We start from the raw sequence: 25,307 nt of genomic DNA on the forward strand, positions 1-25,307 counted from the left end.
TAAGATGCTATAATTAAAAAAAAGGAAAGTAAGTATGGAGAAATTGAAACCCTTGTGCATTGCTGGTGGGAATGTAAAATGGTGCAACTGCTGTGGAAAAGTTTGGCGGTTCCTCAATAATTTAAATGCTAGATTTACCATATGAGCCTGTAAGTACACTCCTTGACATATATCCAAAGAATTGAAAAACAGGTATTCTAACAAAAATTTGTACATAAATGTTCATAGCAGCACTATTTACAGTAGCCTAAAGGTGGAAACAACCCAAATATCCATTGTCACATGAATGGATTAGCACAATGTGGTATATCCATACAACGGTTTATTCAACCATAAAAAGGAATGATGACTGAAAAATGCCACAACATGGATGAACCTTGAAAACAGTATGCTAAGTTTAAGAAGCCAGACCCAAAAGGCCACATGTTGTAGGATTCCATTTATATGAACTATCTACAATAAACAAATGCATGGAGACAGAAAGCAGGTTAGTGGTTACCAGGGGCTGGATAGAGGAGGAAATTGGGAGTGACTGCTTAGAGGGTACAGGGTTTCATTCTGGGGTGAAGAAAATACTCTGGAACTAGACAGTGGTAATGGTTGCACAAAATTGCGAACGTACTGTGTGGGCACTGAATTGTGCACTTTAAGATGGTTTAAATGGTAAATATTATGCCATGTTTATTTTACTGCAATAAAATTTAATTTTAAAAAGATGTTATCATATGAGGAATTAGAGGATTAATGAGGGGGACTTGCTGGTTTTGTAGCTTGCAAGTTCTAATTTGTCAACCCAGTACATTCTTATATTCTACATAAAAAGGTTCCACAAAAGGAAAGTTAGTTTTCCCTACTATGCTAGACAGAACTTCTAAGGTTGTTAAATATAAAAGTATATTATGTGTGAATGCAGCTATATTGTTAAAATGTTATCCATTCAATAATAATAATTTGTTCCAGGTGAATAAATCGGTTCACTATTCAAATGTAAAGCAAGTTTTGTGTAGGAAATGGAAAAAAAAATTAATGAAGCATTCGCAAGGATACTATATAAAGCATAATTATGCAAACTTCCATTAGTACTGTTCTTTTCTTTTTAAAGAACAATTTGTTTTGGCAGTTTATGCAAATGAGTACAGAACACGTTTTATAACCCTCCTGGCATTCACAACATTAGAGTGGTCAATAAAACATATAAAAAATAGCCACTGTAAAAAGATTCAGAGATATTAAGATTAAAAAAACAAACCTCTCAAAACCTTTAGACAGAAACGCCTGAGTAAGAATAAAGTGATTTCCTGAACTGTACAAGTAAGTACAAGGTTAAGAATTTCAAGAGCATGGCTAGACAGCATATTAAGATCACTCAACAGATTCAAGAATAGGGTTCAAGAAAGCTTCTTGAATTCTGGTTTGATAATAATAAGGTTCTTGAGGGGCTTTTTACTGTGAGAAAGTTTGACTCAGAATTTAAAGTTATTAACAGAAAAGGCAGATCAAGTGCCATAAGAAAAATAAGAGCATTTAATCTTTTATTCCCCCTCAACTTAAATCTAGACTAGATTCATATTGATTTTATGAACTGACTTTGAGAATTTGAGTAAAGCAATGTTTATACCTGTATTTGATTTTATTTTTCTAAAATAAGACATTTAAGAATAAATACCCACCTTGAGGATTCCTGGAAATTTTACTCATCCTTTACCATACCTCCCCACATTCCTACCTCAGTATCACCAAACCACAACAAAAATAACAAAGGGAACTTTTTTAAAATAGCAAATGCAAATTCATTAAAAGAAATCACTAGGAACATTTTACATCTTGTGGTTTTATAACATTCTTATATTTGAATTTTAAAGACCTTCTCCAGAAACTTTTTTTAAATAAAAGTTTTATTGGAGAAAAATAGAACCACCACATACACAGGGAAAAAGAGCACAAAAATTCAAGTGACACAGAACAACAACTGAAAGTCACAGTTATTTAATATTGTTTGCAATTACTTTTCAATTTCTTAAGTAGCTCCCCTCAACTTGTTTTTTTAATAGTTTTGCCCATTTTTCAGCTGAAACAGCATCAAATTTAAAAAAATCAAGAGCCTCAGGGAAGGAACCTGCTTTCAAAATAGTGAAGGTGACATCAACAGTCTTTTCCTAACAGGACCAACTCTATCTAAAAATTGCTTCAAGTAACTAGTGAGTCTTCTTCACACATTTCCAAGACCATCAGGTATGAGTTAAAACACTGGTGTAGATGGTCCAGTATAAAGGGAGACACAAAATAGCTGCATTTCCTTGTCAGATGAGTTCATGTAAGAAAAACAGGGAGGAGCTGAGAAAATGTAGCAATGGCTGCTCAAAAAGAATTAGGAAGGAATTCTAAATACCACATATAGCTAGACAACAGTATACAAGAAGATGCAATTAGAGAGAAACAGGCAACATTTTTTAAATGGCTGGCCACAGGAGGTCTTTGAGAACTCAAGAAAACAATCAATGGCAGACACAAGAGTCAAAAGTCTCCTCAGTTGAAAGTTAGGACTTAGGTGTTCTTCCTAATGGCTCTACATAGACAAGTAAAAAAAGTTGCAAAAAGCATTATAGTTCTGATTTTCAAAAAACAAAACCAAAATTTCTGCTTCTCCTGCAAGATCAATTCCCTTCAAAGCTTGAAGGGAAAACAAGCAAACAAAACAAACAAAAACATTGATGGTAGAGAGAAGCCCTGTACTCAAATTATCAATCTGAAGAACAACACTTTTGCTATTTTCTATGTATGAACAATCCCGGAACATTCCTTGGAAAAGCAGTTGTCCACTGGCTATTTGAGAACTCTTAACTTCAAGCAATTTTGTAAAGAGGCTCAGTATGACACAGAATCTTTGTATCTTGGTTTTAGGAAGTTAGAATAAGGATGATAAAAAAGGCTCATTTGCCAACAAAGAGGAGAGTTGAGATGCTTCCAAAAAACTTTGGCAGAGAAAACAGGAATGCTAAATCCTAGGAAGCCTGTAACAATCTACAATTGGTCCAAGTTAAAGACAAACTGTTCAAATTTAGAGTCTAAGTTAAGTTGAAAACTAGTTGATGAATTTGCTCCTATAATAATTTACAAAACATTTTAATTTTGTTCTCTTTGCATCTTCTTATTGTATTCATTTTTAATATGAAGAAAGAGTTGGATTTTTCTCCCCTATGATGTTCCTCTAGTAAAATTAATCAGCAATTTTCTATTTCAGCTATTTTTACAAGTACCTGTTAATCATAATCACAGTAAACTCAGGGCTAAGCCATATACACACATCCCACACTCATAAATGGAAAATTTTAGGATGTGTATTTATAAGATATCATGTACACAACTGTCCTTCTACTTGAAAACTTGCTTCCAAATAAATTTTTTTTAAAAATCCCTTTCAGTGTAACAGAACATTAACTAGTAAAATATCAATAGCTATGACAACTTATTTTTCTTTTCAAGGGAAAATCACAAAACAGGTGAACAACCAAGTCCAAGGGTGGTTTTTCTATTTGATAAATACATCCAGAGCTCTGTACAGTAAATAAAGTTTGCATGCAGTTTAAGTATCTTTAAATGATATTTTAAGCAAATAAACCTTTTGCTTCATAGTTAATCGTGTATAAGAATCCCCCCCACACATCTTTTTTAATAGCCATAGGGACTTCTTCCTCAGTTCCAGAGGAATCATGAAGACCAGATACTTTCTTAAGAGTTTTCTCCACATCATACTAAATAACATGCAAAGAGTTCAATAACATTCTTTGTAAAGGTAAATATTACTCTTTAAATAGGCATGTTAACCACTGAAAAAGTCCACGCAACTATTTCCATTACACTGCTTCATTTGGTCATTGGTAGTATAAAAGTAGTCAAATAATATAGGATCAACAGGTTAGTTTATTCACTGGCTACTGCATATGACACCAAATGCTCCAAGGCCAACATTTTATGCAATATAGTTGTACTGATTTGGATTTTCTTTATCTCTTTCCATGTAGTCCCGGTCAATTAAGGATTCTATTCTCTTCTTAAGATCAGCAGGCTGTAATAGAAGACAAATGTTCAGTGCAAAGCTCATAATCACCGGCTAAAGTCCATTTACCAAGAAACCTCATTAAAAAAAACAAGTTTTGATTCACTGAACATTTTCCAGTTAACTTCGGCTTGCTTAACAAATAAATGTAAAATGTTATATTCCAGAAACCATATTAGATCTAATGTATTAAATCTTAATTTTTAAAAAGAAAAAGTGTAAAGAAAATAAACCAGGTTAAAAAAGACTTATACTATATACCATGCATATACTGAACACACTTTTGTCATATTATCATATTTTCTATTATTTTTTTATTTTAAAGAGGTCTTCTTAGAACCAGCTGTCCTCTGCACAATTAAATAAAAAGACTAAATTATCATAACTTTATAGGAGGAACACATTATAGTTTAAGGAAAAAGAATGCTATTTAATTTTGCCAAGATAGTTTAAGAGATAAGTGGACCTTTACTTAGGACAAAAAGTCTCAAAGTTAGGTTGTAATTTTATAAATTAAATTTAAAACTGTACTGGGAAATCACTATTTAAAAGAATTACTGCAACAAATGGTTTGATATCATTTGATAAACTAAAGTATCTCATAAATTCAGATCTTCATATTTCAGGTTTAAAGTATGATTTAACTGTTACCTACTATAAGTGATTTGAATTTCTGCACCCTATTTGTAGTTTAAAGATCAAGAAAGCTTGTAGCTTGACTTCATGATTGCTTTCTTAAGTCTTGGATGTCAGGATTCCACTATATCTCTTTTGTATCTAGCCTACAAAAGAATACAATCTCTCTTGCCAAAAGAGTTTTTTTCATAATATGTAATACAGCCAATTGATCAAGAGGGGAAATAGGGGAGGAAGGCAGTCTGGACAGGACAGTCAAAATTTCAGCCACAATTTTACCAGTAATCCCAAGGTTTGAAAATCAAATGACTTTATCTTAACTTACGGTGGAAGACCTAGATATCAGCACAATATTTATTATAGTGATCCCCTAACTTTCCTAGCATAAACGTTCTCTCTAGCTGGAGGTGAAATGGTTGCGAGGCAGAGCATGAGGGTGAGACAGTGGCAATGAGGAGGGAGTATTAGGTTTGAAGTGAATGTATACCTTATATAATCAATAGTTATTGAGGGCTTACAATGTGCCAGGTCTACTACTAAGTTTTTTACATGCATTATCTCATCTAAGTCTCAGAAAAACCCTACAGGTAAGTACCATTATCCCCATTTTACAAGAGGTATTAAATAAGCTCAGCAAGGCTAAGTATTTTACCTAAGTCCAAAGCTAGTAAGAACTCTGATAGCCAGGGGTCTATCCAAACTCTGATCGCAAAGGTTTGGGAATCTTCTAAAACTTGGAAAACAAGCTGTAGAGACACTGCATTATCTAAGTCTTTTTATTATTCGGCATTTACCTTGGAAGCATCTATTTAATGACCAATTTCAGATTATTACAACCATTGCTAACTTTTTAAAAAGATGCCTGATGGTGGCTACCTATATGTATACAGTTTGTGATGGACACTTACAAGAGCTAACTCTACAGAAGAACTTAACTCAACCTTAAATAATCAAATCTTTCAAATACCAAGATATTTAAAGAAGAAAAAAAAATAACAAAGAAGTTCAAAAGATAAAATGAACTTAAAAAAATTTCAGAGACTTATGTTGGCAGCTAGATATTCAGGTATAAGAACTTTTATAAATTGCTTTCCCTTTTTGTCACAGCCACCCACATACACTAAAATTTCTTTTGGAATCCTATACACGAGCATGGGAAATAAAAACTTTTGTCCCTCCAAATGGTCTTGAGGTTTTAATCTATATTTGTTAACTTTATGTCTGAAAACCTAATGTATTCTCTCTTATTTATAATACGCTCAATATGAAAAATGCAGAAATATCTACCTTTACTGGAAACTTCAACTGGTTGTATACTTCTGAAACAAGGAGATTGTGGCTAAGTGTCTTTCTCATCTTCATAATTCGAACAATTGCAGCATCAATTTGATACTGTCTGTCTTGAAATACTCTTTCTGTAGTGCTTGCTTGTTCCTCCACCTAAAAAACAGTGTTAATATTAAGAACTGTACCTGAACTGTAAACTTGATTACTTAGACTGTACATTTTAGGGACATGAAACTGTTCATGCTGAAATACTGAATTCTCTAAATGGGACATTGCAAATACAGAAATGACAGAAAAAACCCTACAAACGTTAACTCCTTTCTCGTCTAATTATATTGTCCTGTACCAATACTAGATAAAAGAAAAACACGATCTTTGAATTGTTTTTCTAGAAGTGGAGATGGTTAGTGAGCAATTACCATTTTCTTTTAATCCGTCCTCAAAATCTTCTATATGTGTGGGTCAGTCTCAAGGGGTCTTTGACCAGATTTCTATGTGAGATTAGCTGATCTATAAAGTGACTGACTCTGACCTCCCAAAGAGGGGTATTAACTAGCTAAACTAACTAGTTAGAGCCAAACTCTCTTTGAAAATTAATTTTAATTTTGTAAATATCTATTAGAAATGCATACTGTTAGTGCTTACATTCAATAAAGACTTAAAGATATTAGGGGTTTAGGAGTCAGTTTACCAAACTAGATGGTAAAGTAAAAATGTTAATCTTTAGTAACTAAATTAAAAGAATAATTTGGGCTTTTTTCAGCCAGTTTCTCTCTGGTACAGCATAAATGTTATAAAAATAAGGACACAGTATTCTTTTAAGGGAGTATTATGCCTTTGAAGTAAATGTGAAAAAAAGCTGGAACTTGTTTGAAGATACTGAACCTTATACCACAATAAAACATTTTCTCAAGTACTGCATTAAACCTTGTTGGAACTGAAACCAACTGGTTTATAAAATGCTGAGTTATTGGTTTCCTTAAAAGTCTCTTACAAATTCAAATGGCAAAAACAAACAAATTATTCACTTTCACTATTAGTCAAAGAAACACTAACTATAAGTCATTTTGATTTTTTGCCACGCAAGTTGGCAAAGGTTTTAAAAGGAAAAGATAATCTTTAGTCCTGGTGAAGGCACAGTAAGACAGGTACTCATCTACTACTGAACAGGGTATAAATTGGTATAACTCTTCTGGAACACATTATGGCATTATGTATTAACACTCTAAAAATTTTCACACTTTGACACAAAAAAATTAGTGAATTTATCATAAGGAAAGGATCAGAGAGATTAAGATTTAGGTACAAAGATTTTCTTGCTGTATTATTTATAATACTAAAAATTATGAATTTGCCCAACAAGGGACAGTGGTTGACTAAATCATGGCCATATAAAATAATATTATGCAGCCGTTTGCAATTTTTAAAAGATATTTAATGGCATGGAAAAATTCTAAAGATTTAATATTAAATGAACAAAGCAATATATAAAACTGTTGATTATCAGCTCACACAAACAAAAAACAAAATTATATACTGGAATATATTTACCTAGATATTTGCATAGAAAATGTTAATGGAAGTGGTAGTATTATGGGTATAAAATCTTCTTTACAAATTTTTATTATGAATACATAATTCCAGTGCATTAGAACCGGGAGAAAGCAAAAGAAATACCGTTTCTTTCATCTGGATTTGATTGATCTTTATCCTGAAAAGTTTGTGTTTAAAATCATCATTACAAATGAACTTATCACCATCTTCAATATCTTTGCCCTTTGGATTTTTTGCCAGGACTCTAGCTTTGCCACAGGCCAATGACTGCAGTGTTCTCCTTAACTCTCCATCCTCTGAAGAAGAAAGCAGTTTAGTTATTTGTCACTACTTCATCAACATGAACAGCTACATTCAACCTCATCTAGCTTCCACCCCATCCCTCTGTTAAAACTGGTTTCCTCCCCAAGATTAACAATGACTTAATCTTTGCCCTATCCAATGGCTTTTTCCTAGTCATCCTCTAAAGGCTTCAATTATCATGCTATGTAGATAACAACCAAACCTTCAGAAATGACTCTTGCTTCTCTCCCGTCCCACATTTAAAGGACACTTCTACCTAGCTGTTTTACCATCATGAACTCCAGTATGTCCAGAATTTTATTTATCTTTCCCATAAAACTGTATCCTCTTTCCAACTGTTAGTCTATTCTGGGTGAGAACTTTCCAACTGTTAGCCTATTCTGGGTGAGAAACCCTGAAATCATCTTTAACTCTTCCTTCTCCTTCATCCCCCATGTATCTAGTAGTTGCTTCCTTAGAAATGCCTCTTCTCCATTCTTACTGGCTTCAATCTAATCTAAGCCCCTTAATGCTTTATGCTTGAATTACCCCCAATAGCTTCTGGACTGGAATCTCTTCATCTTCCAAGCTGCCCTGCATACTGATTCCAGGTGAATTGTCCAAATAAGTCATTTCCCATTATGTCACATATTTGAGACCCTACAGTGTAGGTTTCACTTGCTAGATTTCGAAGTGTCTCCATAATCAGGCTCCACCCATCTTAACTATCTAACCTTGTTTTTCATTATTCTGTGCTGTAGTTAAATTCTTCATGATTCCTACCCATACAGCGCTCATTCATACCTCCAAAACCTTTTTTCACAATCTCTACCCTTGCTGCATATGCCTTCCCCCTAACCAAAACTTTAAGGCCCAGCTTAAGTCCCATTTCTTTCATGAAGACTTTGCCAATTGTGCCCGTCCACAGTGATCTTTCACTTCACTCAACTCCAACATGGTTCTAGTCAGTACCACAGATTGATACTTAGCGGTACTTAAGGGCTTCAAGTGTTATTTCCCCCATTTCCCACGGTTATATTAAGAGTACTGATGAGAGGAATTATTCCTTTGCATCCCCCAGAACTCTTAACCTAGTGGTATGCACATAGTGGACACTTAATAATGCTTGCTAATCAACTGATTCAACACAAACCTATTCCAGTAGCCTGCTTGATCTCTTCTAAACTGAACTCCTCTCCCTCATTAAACATTAGCAGCACCAGTGTTTGGAAAAGAGAGACCTGGAGTTCTTTTTTACCCTGTTGGAGAAATAGCAGTGCTTAGCCATCATTTTTTAAAACATATGAAAAATTAATCAAATGACTAATCTCTTACAGGAAAAGCATTTTTCAATTAGTGGATTTAGATTTCTGGATATGGATTAACGTTATCCAGAAAAGCCACCTGAGGTGGTAATACAATATGTTCAGTGCAGAAAATAAATGTGATCCTATCTAAAACGGGGGGAAGGATTAGGTGACATTTTTACAGGTTCTTTTTTAAGCCTTATAATTAAAACAGAGCAACAAAATAATGAAAATTAATAACAGCCCTATGTGTCATTACAGATTCACAAGCAGCAAGAAATCACTATTTCAAAAGCATTTTCAACTTGTTTGATGAAGATTAGTCAAGAAAAGCTACAGGTTTTTGAAATTAGATAAGGGCCCTGTTTGCCTTAACTCCCACTCCATTCTCTCTCTCCCCCAGCAATAAGAAAAGACATTTTCTGTCATCAAGTGGCAATGTGAATTCTGCATCCATAGGTAGGGAAAGGGTAAGGGAAAAAGGTTATTGTTTCTGGTTCTGCAGCAGAGCCAAAATCAACTGTGGAAAAGGCAACATTATTAAAATATACGAGAATATCTCACATGAAGCTGTGACAAGCTATCACTGTATCATGCAGCTATTTAGGATATATTTATAAAACAGCTTAAACCTTCAAGTTAAGAGGGATGATGAATATTAAAGATGAAGAAGATAAAAATTAAGTTTTGACAACATCCACTTACCTCTTTAAATTCTGCTTTTAGCACACAGTGTCCTAGGGTTGACTGCCACTGAAGTTTCCTACCACTATGTTTGCCTAGGTAAAATGTCTTGAAAATCTCCTGAAGTTTTACCATCTAAAGTAAATGAAATAAGGCATTATTTACACTCTGTATTCCAATATCACACTCACCACTGTTTAAATTTCCTTATGTGTAATATCTCTGTAAGTTTTTAAGACTACAGTCAGTAGATCTGCTGATCATTTTGATGTAAGGTAATAATCTCCCAATCACCAAATCTAATCCTTATACTCTTTGATCTCTTTGCAACATTTAATCATCCCCTCTTTTGAAACATTCACCTCCAGTGTCTTTGCACCTTTGTAGTATGCTGGTTCCCTTATCTCACTGTTTTTGCAATGTTTTCCTTCATAGGTTCCTCTTCCTACCACCTGCTAAACATGACCCTTTTCCAAAGTTCTGGCTCAGCTCTTTTTTCTTCCTTTTTTCTATATTCTCCCTCAATAAGCTCATTTATTCCCAGGGCTTCTGTGATCATCTCCGTGGAGGATTCTCAATAACTCTCTCTTCTAGCCTTAACCTCTTTTCTATGCTTCAGTCCTGACTTAGACATTTTCTTAAGAGTTAGGATGGACTTGCTCAAGCACCCAGCATTCAACATCCTACCCCCAAATGACTTCATGGGCAAGAATTTTTGAGAGCTGGGCAGAGTGATGCAATTTGGGGAAACAAAAGAAAAGTCAGGGAAACTGGCCCTAAAACCACAAACTTGGCATCATTAGCTATGCTCAAAACTAGACATGGAACTCTAACTACAGAATAAAATATTAAAACAGTTGGCATTTGGTGTTGGCGTGGTTACTGACTCGAATGTTTATCTATTTTTAAATGACAGACACAATAGAAGTGTCATGTACTCCTACTCCCATACTGATAAGTCCGAAACAGTAACTCTTACCTCCGGTGGTAAATGAACTTCCATAGGCACATATGTTGGCCAATAACCCATTGTCAGGATATTCACAGTTAATTCAATATTTCCAGGTACATTTTGGTTCTGCATATACTAAAAGAAGATCAGCACACAAAGTAAGATCTTATGATAAAATTATATACATTTTATATCATAATAATGACCCATTTAAGAAGTTCCCTATCATAAAAATTACACACAAATACTGACCACCCTTAAAAGGCAGCTACTAAGAGAACTATAGATGAAGCCTATGTTAAATGCACTAGAAAAGTAAATGGGTTAACATTTTGTTCCAATGGCACAGAATTTAAGTTGAACCAAAGATCACGTGACTTCATTATAGGTGTTATCAATTTAAACACTTTCTCACATACACTGGGTTCTTATAGGATTTCTTCTCCATTCTTTTGCCCCATACCACCTGCGGTCCCCCACCTGTGGAGACCCCTATGTGGCTTGGAACACCTTGCAGCAACCCCCATTCCTCACCCCACCAGCCAGCCCAAGTCTCTGGTTTTTCACTTGTTCCACTGCCTGTTTGCAGGGGGTAACCTGAAGTCGGGAAGGAAGAAGAGGGGGAAATGGCAAAGCAAATAAACCCTATTCTGTAACTACTACAGGACTTATGATCCTTCTGACCCTGATCTTTCTCTTGAGTCCTCCACTATCATTTTCCACCTCAGTAATATATAGTAGTAAACAAGTCGCTACTAGAACACCAAGAGAGGAAAATCTAATTTGTTACTGCTATTACCTATGTTCTTAAATATTTCAAACCTACCTTCTATCTGTATCTTGAAAACTGTGGATCTAGTTTTTCATTAAACATGTCCCCTAAGGCCTTATAGAACCACTTTATCGCCTCTTCTCCCTCCCCATTGCCAGCTTTAAGCATGCAAATCACCAATAGTGATCAGATGCTAGGGAAATTTCTATTCCCACTACCTCACTACAACTATTCTTATGCTGACTTCAGTCCACCATAAATCCTGAAGTAGATCAAATATACTTTCATTCACCTGGTCATTATTTTCCTCTACTGTGAATATCATCTAAGTTGCTATGAAGTATTTACGACAATGCGTGTTTCTATTTGTCCTCTTCAGTACAAACCGCAGCAAGAAGACAATATTTTTAAGTTCAAGGAATTAAGTAAGCGTTTAACTCACTTTTACCTGTTTGAACTGAATCATGATGTCTTTAGAAAGTTCCATGTCTTTAAACATTCCTTCAAGTTTGCTGGTGAAAGCAGCTCCACATTCTATTAAAGATGTTTGTACATGTATAATATTTTAAAGTAGTAAAAACAATGAATTTAAAATTGAAAACATGAAATGTAAAACTTACTTTAGCATGAAATATGATCTGTAACTATTCATAAGAATAAAAAGAAATCCTTACCACAAAGGGCATGCCCCACTAATTCAGAGTGAAACGCTAACCCTGTAGTAACCTTATCTACTATTTAGGCATAAAATAAATGGGAAATTTTTATACATATAATAAAAACAAAGACAACATTTAAAATACATAATAACTCTGGGTATGACAATAGGTTCGAAACCTCATGAGCTTGTTCAATTTAAAGTTTTCATCACACAAACATACAATGACAAAAGAGGCAATCGATTGTTCTGTAAACCCACAACTTCTCTAATAAAGAAAAAAAGAGGCGATCAATTGAGAGTAAAAATTAAACTAACATTTTCCCTCAGAAATCTAAGAAGAAAAGGAACAGAAAGAATGGAAAACATACCATGTTTAAGTTTGGACAACATTGATTTTTCAGCATCTACAGATGCACTCTTCCCAACTAACAAGCGCTTGGCTAAATCTTTCTTATAGAAGGCCTCAAAAACATCCTTGCCTATGTTAAACAATAAAACACAACTCTCATAATATTCCAATAAAAATTCCGGCAAAATTGCTTTATAGTATTTAATAAACCACACTATTACTCCAAGTTGTTTTACTTTGTACATTTTATCCAACTTGTCATACACAAGAAATATCAAATTAGAGGTAGAGTTTTGTGCCAGACATTTCAAGAGTTCTTTATTGTAAAGAATTAACACTGCATTAATTTTTCTTTAGGAAAGCTTTAGCTGACTAGTAGCTTTAGTGTCAATACTCTAGAGATTAAATCAAGTAGTAAAAATCAAGACTCTTTATAATATAAAAGTCAAAAGCACAAGGCGATTAAGTAACATTCCTCTCCTCAAGTATCCCCAATAAATTAAATGCAAGGAATAAAATACAATTTTAAATCTCTAACCATCAAATACATACTCTCTCCAGGCTGAATATACTTGCTAGTTCCTCTGTGAGTGCTTTATTTTAAAAGAAAAATATTAAAATAGTAACAAATACTTACCATAGATAAATCTAAATATGATCATAATTTTATCCAACATTTTTTCAAGTTCTTCATCTGTAGCTTCTTTGTTGCCTGCGCGAAGCTTTGAATCTACATACTTAGCTAAAATGGGGGGAAGAGAAAAAAGGAAAAAAAAAACAAGAAAACGGAGGAAGTTTTTTGTTTAGTGATCATGCCTACCCATGAGGCACTGGGCACTATACTTACTCAAACAGGAGTGTGCTACATTCAGTCTTTCAATGCTCAAGAGGTATATATGCATTTTTAAAAAATGTCTAAACTCAGGGAGATCAAATGACTTGTTCAATGCCACGGAGCTAATAAATACCAGAGCCCGAAGTCAAACCCAGTCTTCTGATTCCAAATCTAATATACTTTCCACTATATTGAGGCCTCTTAAAAAGGGATATGGATACCCTGGTGGGGAAATACAGCCCTATGCCAAAGTAATGAAAGCCACTGAAGCACATGGCACATCTTCCTGGATTGTCCTATGAAAATAAACCAAATACATTACAAAGTAGAAGGCAAATCTTGCAAGAATTTTAAGGATAAATAGTAGACTTCAAGGAAATTTCATCCTTATGGCAGGGGACCCTAGACCTTCTCAGGGTACCTCTCCTCTGACCTTAAGGGGAATCCAGGCAGGAAAACCTGAGAAGGACTGCAGTATACCATACACTTACAGTAAATGGCCCCAGACCATTAGGTTTATTTTCCTCTGGACTTTTTTCTTTTCTCACTGGCAAATGTAATTTCTTGATACCCTTTCTTGTAGCCCAAATGTTGGCCTTTAGAAATAGTACCTTGTCCCAACTCTAAATTGTGTAGGCTTGGGAAACAGACAACCAGACTTATTATAAATAGAAGTAAATAGGGTCCAATGTACTCTGTTACTAAAAAAGCAAATCATGTTTGACTTGTAGGTTGTGAGACACTCTTTAGTTGAAGTATTTTATTCCTTACATCTAGGTTCTTAGAAGAAACATTTTTCACCCTTGACATTACCAACTAAGTAACCCCAAATATAACATGTTAGTATACTACACCCTTGTCAAAATTTAAGATTAACTAAAAGTTTATGAATAAAAGAAAAACATTAAAGAACTATGAAAAGAGACTGGAAAAGTACCTATAAGTTCAGCAGGTTTGTTTGGTCTTTTGTTAATGAATGTTTCAAATGCTTCTTTCATGGCATTGATAAACTTTTCATTTTTCAGAAAGCAGGTATCAATTATATGGTCAACCTTATCTTTAAAATCCAGCAATTCTTGAACCATGGTTTTATCTTTTTCAGGATTAATTACAATAGTGCTGCCAAATGCCTAAGAAACAAAAATTACCACTTTTTACTGTACTTGAATTATCTACCACGAGAGTAATTCCAAAATCATATTTTACACTGGTACACATAAGGTCTTAAAAATTAAAATAAAGCTGTTTTTTAAGTGAGGGGAAGAAAATATAAACTGACAAAACATCCAGCCTGATACCATTCATCTATAATCATAAAAATAACAAGGAATGACCACTGGATATACAATATCATAGTGTAGTGTTATTATTATAAGCCTCTGGGTTCTCTTCTTTACTTTTAAAGAAGTCAGCTTTGAATATTTTTTAAATGGCAATCTAGCTTTAGTGTAAGATTGAAGGAAAGAAATTTAGGTCCATAAAATATCCTTTTTCTTTTCCCATATTCACTGCTATAGGTAACGGAGCTAAAAATCATGTCAGAATGTCAAAGACAACTGTTTTATTGCTGATTCGCCATACAGAATCATTCCCAGCTGCTCTCAAAATACCATTACTTTGTAAAAGAAATTATGACTCTAACAATTAAGAAATGCTTACTGATATGAACTCTGGGTAGACAGATTATAAACCATGGGGAAAAAAGAAACACAGGTAAATTGTACCTTGATGTATTCAATCCACTGCTGCAAGAGAACCTGAACTCCACCTCGAACTCTACTGAAGAGCTGATACAGGAGAGATAAATCTTGAATTCGGTTTTCATCAAGGAGGTTATTTAAACCTGAATTTTGAAACATTTTGGCATTAAAAAATAGTGAACAAAAATGTCAGATATTTCAACGAAATTTAAGTTAAAGTATTATTCTGATACTGGTCTGAAATATATCTAACCTATATGTGAGTTGTAACATAGAGATCTGCTTTGAAATAAACACAAATAGACAATCACCTTTACAGGCATACCTTGTTTTATTGCACTTCACTTTATTGCACTTCACAGACAATTCAGTTTTTTCACAAAGTGAAGGTTTGTGGCAACCCTGCATGAAGCAAGTCTATTGGTGCTATTTTTTCCAACAGCATGTGCTCACTTTGTTTGTCACATTTTCATTTCGGTATGTACATTGTTTTTTTAGAGATAAGGCTAATGCACACTTAACAGACTACAGTACAGTGTAAACATAACTTTCAGATGCACTGGGAAACCAAAACATTCATGACACACTTTATTACAATATTTGCTTTATTGCAGTGGTCTGGAACCAAACCTGCAATACCTCCGAGGTATGCATATATAGGTGAAAACTAAATACAGCTTTGGTCTCTATAAAAATTAAGAATAATAATTGACTGGGACAGATGTTCCACATTTATAAAAACTGGTTTACATAAATACACATTATAAATACCTCATATATGCAGTAGTCATATTATAGCTAGCATTAGTGTACATAGTTATAGTTCAGAGTATTAGATATGGCCTATAGTATACTAAAAATCATGCATAAATAGGTCAAGTTTAAATGAGGTTCTAATATATCTGATTTTCGGAATGAAATAACATAATTGCATTGAAGTTCTAAAATATATTCACTTTGTACAAAAGACAAGATGGTTGGAAAGAAAGGAAAGGCTTTTGCATATTTGTGGCACTGTCACAGCAAAACTCAGGGTATACTCTAAGATCACTTAGAATTAGCAGAAGTGCTTGGTTTTACGTGCTATGAACAAAAACACACTAGTGCAAAAAGGAATGCCTTTCCTTCCTGTAATCCTACATATTGAGTAAAGAATTCCCACTGTATTTCTTTACTGATGTGGGTAGACCACTCTCATCTCAGTCCCTGCATCTTTCAGTTAAGGAAATAGGCACCTTCCTGAAAGTTTACTGTGATGAATAGGGAAAAAGGGTTGTGTTCATCTTCAGAAATGCAACCATGTGCCATCTTAAAAGGGAAAATTTTAGCAAATATCCTATTTATTTGCTGCTACCATTTTAATAAATAATCTCTTATTTACAAATTGCCAATTACCTTTCTGAAGAATTGCTGCTAAGTGTTCACCTAGAAGTTGTTTTTCTACAGTAGCAATTAATGACTTCCTACAAAAAAAAATGTTTAGAATTACTGACATTCAACTTTCCAGGATACTTAAAGCCTCACCTGGGGGGGGGGGGGGGACCAGTTTATTATATGTTAATTTCAATATTCCTATCCTATGTATAAATTTATTGGTGCAGAGTTACTCTACTGTATGCCTGGGAGCGGAAAAACCTGCATATTTCAGAATTTGATTTACATCATGATACAAATACTTCCATGGTCTTGCTATGGTTGGCTTTTTCCAAGTTTCTCTGCTTTCATCAGAAAGGTTAAGAAGAAGTTGCCTATGCACTGCTTACAGGAACCTCTTGGTTGATAATATTTAGGAAAGCACAGAAACAGGATTTCTCCTATGAACACCCACTGAATTTTAATCAGCCTGAAGATTTCAAAGATCACATCAGCCTCTAACACTACTTTTAATTATGTCCTACACAGACACACACTGTGGTAGGTTGAATTATATGCCCCAGAAAAGATATATTCTTAATCTCAATCCATTCCTGTAGGTGGGAACCCATTGTAAACAGGACGTTTTGAAGATCTTATTTTTAGTTAAGGTGTAGTCCAACTGAATGAGGATGGACTTTAAACCTATTACTGGAGAGGTTTTATGAAGACAAAGCCACATGGAAAGTCAAGGGAACCAGGAAGAGAAAGGAGAAGACACTGTCATGTGCACTGTCATGTGATGAGGAAAATCAAGGACCCAAGGATCTCCAGCAGCCAGCCCCAGAATCCCAGTCTTCAGAGAGAAAGCACTGCCTTGCTGATACCTCAATTTTGGACTTCTCCTAGCCTCAAAACTGTGAGCCAATAAATTCACATTGTTTAAGCCAACCGATTGGATGCTATTTGTTTTAGCTGCAGGGAAACTAACACACACACAAACACCCAATAATCGAATCCTTGGTTAAATCTAATGAACCAGGGAAAATAACAATCTGAAGCTTGCATTTTATGATGAAAACAACTGCTAAAATCTCAAATCATACCTGAAAATAGTTACTAACATGTCTGGGATGTTGAATGTGCCTTAAGTGATTCAACAACACAGGTTAAGACTATTGGGGCTGAACATGTAATACTTACTGGGTGGTCTGATCTAAGTAAGTAATAAGTCTGTCTGCTTCTTCTTCTAGACGTTTGTTAACATGATGAAGATACTCAGGAACCTACAAAGATAGTTTTTTTTATATTATTGTTTTCCTCCCCATAAATCATTCAGAAAATTTCAAGTCCAAAAGATCCTGGGAGCAGCCCTGTCAAATGTGACAGGGTTGAATCATTTGTAAAATTACAGGCAGAGTTTATGATCCAGAATGCTGGCCTTTAAGAAGAGAGAAAAGAAAGGGGCACCTAAGTAAGAGAAGAGCATCACAATGCTGGGAAGATAAATGCAAAGGGCAGTATATGTTCTATAAGGTAAGGTCTATTGTGAGAGACAGTGGATTTATTAATCACGATTTTTAAGTACCTCTCTTTCTTGCATTAATTTTTGGCCTTCCGCAGCATAGAGCCGGTTAGTTTCTTCTAAAAATCGTTGTTCAAAAGAATCTTGATAAATCTGGGAGCAGGGAACAAAATAAAGGAATTCATTTATTCAATAAATATCTACTAACACTCTGCTTTGTTAACAGCACTATAAACTGGGGATAGCAGTCAGCTCTATAGTGAGTGAAGTAGTTAACTTACTTGCAAATCAGAGAGCATGCTTAAAAGGCTTCTGAGTAAACTTCTATCAATTGCTTCACCATTTCTTTCCCTCTCAATCAAGAGAAGAATCCCATCAATTGTCTTATTCTGGACTTTCTGATCACTTATAATATGAGCCCTAAATAACTCCAGTCCCATGTCCCTAAAATAAAAAATATATATAATCTAAATTGATAACAATACCACTTCTGAAGAGGCTTAACTTCTTAACACGTTAATTAGGGCTCCAGGCTTTGAAACAGCAATTGTGAAAGATAAAATCCATACGTATAATTTTAAGTAACACTATTATTAGATTAAAGCACACAGGAAACTCATTTTGTTTTTGACAGGAACTAAACCTAAATTCTTGTTTTCCTCCATGACTAAGTATTTATTTCGCATATATATGTGTGTTTGTATATATATACTTTTTTTATGACTAAGTTTTTTTGGATTATTTTCTTTAGTCAACTTATTGTTCAATCAAGAGAGAAAATTAGTCTAAATTCAACAAAGACATAAAATGGTTTTTCACTGTACTAGTACAGAAGGCTTAATTGATCACTTATCAACTTTAGTAACTCAAACATCAATGAACTCTCTGATAGTTGCTATAAGTAGATGATAGATGCATGATGGGGGAGAGAGTTGATTATACCATTCTATATTTATATATATATACATGAACTTTTCCATAATGTTAAAAGAAAATGAACTCTTGATGATGAGCAGGTAAATGATTTACACTCATGTATATTCCAGAGCAAACTTTGTAATCCCCTTGGCTAACAAAAAACTTCTTCATAAATTAATAAATTCTCAGGGAATGTTAGCTATTTTCAATATTATCAAAACCAAAACATAATCAAGAAGGTAAAACTGCTGTAAATAAAAGTCTAGAAGCTAAATGTGAATTTTAGGGGAATATTCACTAATATTCCATTAGTGTAATTAAGATTTGACTGTGATTTATAAAAATCTTTTCATAATTTTTTTCTGGCATCCTTACCAAATGGAGGGTAGCATTGAATTCTGAAGAACGTAAGTTCTATCCAGGAACAAAAAAATGCTCCTGATCATGATCTGCCAATGAAAAGAAAGATATCAAACAATTTATATATTTTGTGAAGTTGAAATATTTGCTCTCAATAAAATAATAATTAAATTGAAGGGTCTACTAGGATTAAAAAAGGAGATAAACACATCTATTTGAGAATACGTCCATACCACTTTCATTCAACTATTCTATTGCCTAATCCTTGCTGTGGTTTCTAGAAAAGAAACACTTAAAATGGTTTAATGACTCCTTTGCTATTAAAGAAGTAAGTAAAAGTAGAAAAGGGAATCAAGAAAACACTCATACAACAGCAATGGTACTAGGGGATGAAGCTGCCTTAATTTATACATGTGAAGTTTTTTGGACGGTGGATTTAAAAATTTTAATTTGCAGAATATAAGGTTTCAACTAATAGCAGACTAGAGAGAATGGAAAATGTTGTGATCTAAATAGGCTAAGACACAGGACCATCAAGGACCTTTACAGGTAATCAAATAGCATGCAATCTTATAAATGGGATATCCATCAAGACTGACAGACAAAAATTTAACTTTTGAATGAGATAAAAACTTTTTTGGTTAACTGTGACAAAATACAAATGATCCAAAGGTACAAGTCATTCTGAAATGCTGATTTATCTGTAACTTAAAATTTTAAAATACCAAACTCAACCAAAATTAGTTTCCAATTCAGAATGAGAGCAGATATTGAGATAGTCCACCTACCGCAAAGCTTTTAAAACAAAAATTCCTGTACTTGAAGAAATCTGATTATTCTTACTATAATGTTTAACTGAAGTGTAATACTTTTTCTAGCTTACCATTTGTCTGCAATGATTTTGCCAGCATTTATCAATTTTCTTTAGAAAAAGAACACTATCCAATGAATCCATGAGATGCATGTTAAGGATATTCTGAAGTGCTTAATGCAAATTAGTATATGCAATGTAGGAGCACATTTATCTTAAATATGGAATATACTATATACTAAATGAAACGAAACAGCACTTAATTATAGAACACAATGCTATTTCTTAAATGTAAAAAAAAAATAAGATCCCACTAAAAAGCACCTTTAAAATCAAATCATAAACATAACTGAGCATCATGTTTTCAGTTTAAGATTTCCTTTAGAAGACTATTTTCCCTCAAATAGAAATTTCTTAGGACAAAAGGGTAAAGACATAAGAATCTCTAATTTACACTTATACCATCATGCAGATTTGAGCCCTAATTAAAACTGAAACACAAAAAAGTTGTTTCTTCTTTATCTAGGGGCAAAAAGAAAAATAAATAAATAAAAAATACCTAGGCATACCACTTCAAGCTGAGTTAAATAGTGAGGGAGGGAGAAGGAAAAGAAAATATAAGATTTTTGTATTTAAAAGGATATTCTCTGAATTGATGAATCTGTGCTTTGATGTGATCTTCACAAATCTGTCTCAGCTGTTTGTACAAGTTTGCAGAAATCTTGTAAGAACAAAGATTTTCTACAGCCTGCAAGATTAAACACATACTTCCTTAAAGAGAGAATGGGGGAGGGGGACTTCTTAATTATTTGTCATACTCGTACTATTTTTATATTTCAACCACATCAAAAGGGTTATTCACCCATTTAATACACAAGGTAAAATAACAAAATACGTCAGTGTGGGTTGTGAACTTTTTTATAACCAATGTGCTTTACCAAAAAAGAACAAATAAGTATATTTATTACGGCTGTACAGGTCAAGGAGAGAATCATGCCAAGTTCTCCCTTGCAAAGACATACAATTTACAACTGCTACATTATGCAAGCTGCCTTGTCCTTCAAAATGTTTAATAATTTTCATAAGCAGAACCCAATTTTGAGTTTAAAAATTAATTTCAGGAGGGCGGGGCAAGATGGCAGACTGGTGAGCTGTATGTTTTAGATACTCCTCCAGGAAAGTAGGTAGAAAGCCAGGAACTGCGTGGACTGGACACCACAGAGCAATCTGACTTTGGGCATACTTCATACAACACTCATGAAAACGTGGAACTGCTGAGATCAGCGAAATCTGTAAGTTTTTGTGGCCAGGGGACCCGCGCCCCTCCCTGCCAGGCTCAGTCCCGTGGGAGGAGGGGCTGTCAGCTCCGGGAAGGAGAAGGGAGAACTGCAGTGGCAGCCCTTATCGGAAACTCATTCTGCTGATCCAAACTCCAAGCACAGATAGACGGAGACCAGACACCAGAGAATCTGAGAGCAGCCAGCCCAGCAGAGAGGAGACAGGCATAGAAAAAAAACAACACGAAAAACTCCAAAATAAAAGCGGAGGATTTTTGGAGTTCTGGTGAACATAGAAAGGGGAAGGGCAGAGCTCAGGCCTGAGCTCAGGCCCTGAGGCGCATATGCAAATCCCGAAGAAAAGCTGATCTCTCTGCCCTGTGGACCTTTCCTTAATGGCCCTGGTTGCTTTGTCTCTTAGCATTTCAATAACCCATTAGATCTCTGAGGAGGGCCCTTTTTTTTTTTTTTTTTAATCCTTTTTTCTTTTTCTAAAACAATTACTCTAAGAAGCCCAATACAGAAAGCTTCAAAGACTTGCAATTTGGGCAGGTCAAGTCAAGACCAGAACTAGGAGAGCTCTGAGACAAAACACAATAATCCAGTGGCTGAGAAAGTACACTAAACACCACAACTTCCCAAGAAAAGGGGGGTGTCCGCTCACAGCCATCATCCTGGTGGACAGGAAACACTCCTGCCCATTGCCAGCCCCATAGCGCAGAACTGCCCCAGACAACCCAGTGTGACGGAAGGGCTTCAAATAACAGGCACACACCACAAAACTGGGCGTGGACATTAGCCTTCCCTGCAACCTCAGCTGATTGTCCCAGAGTTGGGAAGGTAGAGCAGTGTGAATTAACAAAGCCCCATTCAGCCATCATTTCAGCAGACTGGGAGCCTCCCTACACAACCCAGCAGCCCAGAACTGCCCTGGGGGGACGGCACTCACCTGTGACATAGCACAGTCATCCCTCAACAGAGGACCCGGGGTACATGGCCTGGAAGAGGGGCCCACTTGCAAGTCTCAGGAGCCATACGCCAATACCAAGGACTTGTGGGTCAGTGGCAGAGACAAACTGTGGCAGGACTGAACTGAAGGATTAGACTATTGCAGCAGCTTTAAAACTCTAGGATCACCAGGGAGGTTTGATTGTTAGAGCCACCCCCCATACCTGACTGCCCAGAAACACGCCCCATATACAGGGCAGGCAACACCAACTACACACGCAAGCTTGGTACACCAATTGGACCCCACAAAACTCACTCCCCCACTCACCAAAAAGGCTAAGCAGGGGAGAACTGGCTTGTGCAGAACAGGTGGCTCGTGGACGTCACCTGCTGGTTAGTTAGAGAAAGTGTACTCCACGAAGCTGTAGATCTGATAAATTAGAGATAAGGACTTCAATTGGTCTACAAATCCTAAAAGAACCCTATCAAGTTCAGCAAATGCCACGAGGCCAAAAACAACAGAAAATTATAAAGCATATGAGAAAACCAGACGATATGGATAACCCAAGCCCAAGCACCCAAATCAAAAGATCACAAGAGACACAGCACCTAGAGAAGCTACTCAAAGAACTAAAGATGAACAATGAGACCATAGTACAGGAGACAAAGGAAATCAAGAAGACCAGAGAAGAGCATAAAGAAGACATTGCTCCCCCCCCTTAATTGCTCTCTACTGCTAGTTCCCCTACATTCTACACTATAAACCATTTGTTTTACATTTTTCAAAGTTCACATTAGTGGTAGCATATAATATTTCTCTTTTTGTATCTGACAAAAGACTGATACCTTGCATATAAAAAGAAATCCTACAACTCAATGACAATAGTACAGACAGCCCAATTATAAAATGGGCAAAAGATATGAAAAGACAGTTCTCTGAAGAGGAAATACAAATGGCCAAGAAACACATGAAAAAATGTTCAGCTTCACTAGCTATTAGAGAGATGCAAATTAAGACCACAATGAGATACCATCTAACACCGGTTAGAATGGCTGCCATTAAACAAACAGGAAACTACAAATGCTGGAGGGGATGTGGAGAAATTGGAACTCTTATTCATTGTTGGTGGGACTGTATAATGGTTCAGCCACTCTGGAAGTCAGTCTGGCAGTTCCTTAGAAAACTAGATATAGAGCTACCATTCGATCCAGCGATTGCACTTCTCGGTATATACCCGGAAGATCGGAAAGCAGTGACACGAACAGATATCTGCACGCCAATGTTCATAGCAGCATTATTCACAATTGCCAAGAGATGGAAACAACCCAAATGTCCTTCAACAGATGAGTGGATAAATAAAATGTGGTATATACACACAATGGAATACTACGCGGCAGTAAGAAGGAACGATCTGGTGAAACATATGACAACATGGATGAACCTTGAAGACATAATGCTGAGCGAAATAAGCCAGGCACAAAAAGAGAAATATTATATGCTACCACTAATGTGAACTTTGAAAAATGTAAAACAAATGGTTTATAATGTAGAATGTAGGGGAACTAGCAGTAGAGAGCAATTAAGGAAGGGGGAACAATAATCCAAGAAGAACAGATAAGCTATTTAACGTTCTGGGGATTCCCAGAAATGACTATGGTCTGTTAATTTCTGATGGATGTAGTAGGAACAAGTTCACTGAAATGTTGCTATATTATGTAACTTTCTTGGGGTAAAGTAGGAACATGTTGGAAGTTAAGCAGTTATCTTAGGTTAGTTGTCTTTTTCTTACTCCCTTGCTATGGTCTCTTTGAAATGTTCTTTTATTGTATGTTTGTTTTCTTTTTAACTTTTTTTTTCATACAGTTGATTTGAAAAAAGAAGGGAAAGTTAAAAAAAAAAAAAAAAGAAAAAAGAAAAACAAGGAAAAAAAAAAAAAAGATTTAGTGCCCCCTTGAGGAGCCTGTGGAGCATGCAGGGGTATTCGCCTGCCCCGCCTCCATGGTTGCTAGCATGACCACAGACATGGGGGACTGGTGGTTTGGTGGGTTGAGCCCTCTACCATGGGTTTTACCCTTGGGAAGACGGTTGCTGCAAAGGAGAGGCTAGGCCTCCCTGTATTTGTGCCTAAGAGTCTCCTCCTGAATGCCTCTTTGTTGCTCAGATGTGGCCCTCTCTCTCTGGCTAAGCCAACTTGAAAGGTGAAATCACTGCCCTCCCCCCTACGTGGGATCAGACACCCAGGGAAGTGAATCTCCCTGGCAACGTGGAATATGACTCCCGGGGAGGAATGTAGACCCGGCATCGTGGGATGGAGAACATCTTCTTGACCAAAAGGGGGATGTGAAAGGAAATGAAATAAGCTTCAGTGGCAGAGAGATTCCAAAACGAGCCGAGAGATCACTCTGGTGGGCACTCTTACGCACACTTTAGACAACCTTTTTTAGGTTCTAAAGAATTGGGGTAGCTGGTGGTGGATACCTGAAACTATTAAACTACAACCCAGAACCCATGAATCTCGAAGACAGTTGTATAAAAATGTAGCTTATGAGGGGTGACAGTGGGATTGGGAATGCCATAAGGACCAAACTCCACTTTGTCTAGTTTATGGATGGATGTGTAGAAAAGTAGGGGAAGCAAACAAACAGACAAAGGTACCTAGTGTTCTTTTTTACTTCAATTGTTCTTTTTCACTCTAATTATTATTCTTGTTATTTTTGTGTGTGTGCCAATGAAGGTGTCAGGGATTGATTTAGGTGATGAATGTACAACTATGTAATGGTACTGTAAACAATCGAAAGTACAATTTGTTTTGTATGACTGCGTGGTATGTGAATATATCTCAATAAAATGATGATAAAAAAAAAAAAAGAAGACATTGCAAGACTAAATAAAAAAATGGATGATCTTATGGAAATTAAAGAAACTGTTGACCAAATTAAAAAGATTCTGGACACTCATAGTACAAGACTAGAGGAAGTTGAACAACGAATCAGTGACCTTGAAGATGACAGAATGGAAAATGAAAGCATAAAAGAAAG

General features: G+C 35.5%; 1 protein-coding gene across 3 annotated transcripts in view; it reads right to left on the reverse strand.

The window, feature by feature from the left end:
- Positions 1–1,877: 1,877 nt before the first annotated feature.
- Positions 1,878–25,307, reverse strand: part of CUL4B (cullin 4B) — a 67,836-nt gene continuing 44,406 nt past the window's right edge. For 2 of the 3 annotated variants that reach the window (XM_037821715.1, XM_037821718.1), the window contains 18 exons: positions 20,688–20,791; positions 20,116–20,185; positions 19,248–19,321; positions 18,236–18,398; positions 18,018–18,107; positions 17,633–17,715; positions 16,472–16,539; positions 15,101–15,219; positions 14,314–14,506; positions 13,179–13,283; positions 12,561–12,671; positions 11,980–12,065; positions 10,787–10,894; positions 9,829–9,942; positions 8,970–9,075; positions 7,658–7,830; positions 5,981–6,133; positions 1,878–4,066 (listed from right to left, as the gene is read on the reverse strand). In XM_037821715.1, coding sequence (XP_037677643.1) covers positions 3,971–4,066; positions 5,981–6,133; positions 7,658–7,830; positions 8,970–9,075; positions 9,829–9,942; positions 10,787–10,894; positions 11,980–12,065; positions 12,561–12,671; positions 13,179–13,283; positions 14,314–14,506; positions 15,101–15,219; positions 16,472–16,539; positions 17,633–17,715; positions 18,018–18,107; positions 18,236–18,398; positions 19,248–19,321; positions 20,116–20,185; positions 20,688–20,791 — 2,016 coding nt within the window. In that variant the 3' untranslated portion in view covers positions 1,878–3,970. The remainder of the gene's footprint in view (positions 4,067–5,980; positions 6,134–7,657; positions 7,831–8,969; positions 9,076–9,828; positions 9,943–10,786; positions 10,895–11,979; positions 12,066–12,560; positions 12,672–13,178; positions 13,284–14,313; positions 14,507–15,100; positions 15,220–16,471; positions 16,540–17,632; positions 17,716–18,017; positions 18,108–18,235; positions 18,399–19,247; positions 19,322–20,115; positions 20,186–20,687; positions 20,792–25,307) is intronic. The other variant, XM_037821716.1, reaches the window with a different exon arrangement.

The sequence above is a fragment of the Choloepus didactylus genome, chromosome X (assembly GCF_015220235.1).
Source record: "Choloepus didactylus isolate mChoDid1 chromosome X, mChoDid1.pri, whole genome shotgun sequence".
Classification (NCBI taxonomy): domain Eukaryota; kingdom Metazoa; phylum Chordata; class Mammalia; order Pilosa; family Megalonychidae; genus Choloepus; species Choloepus didactylus.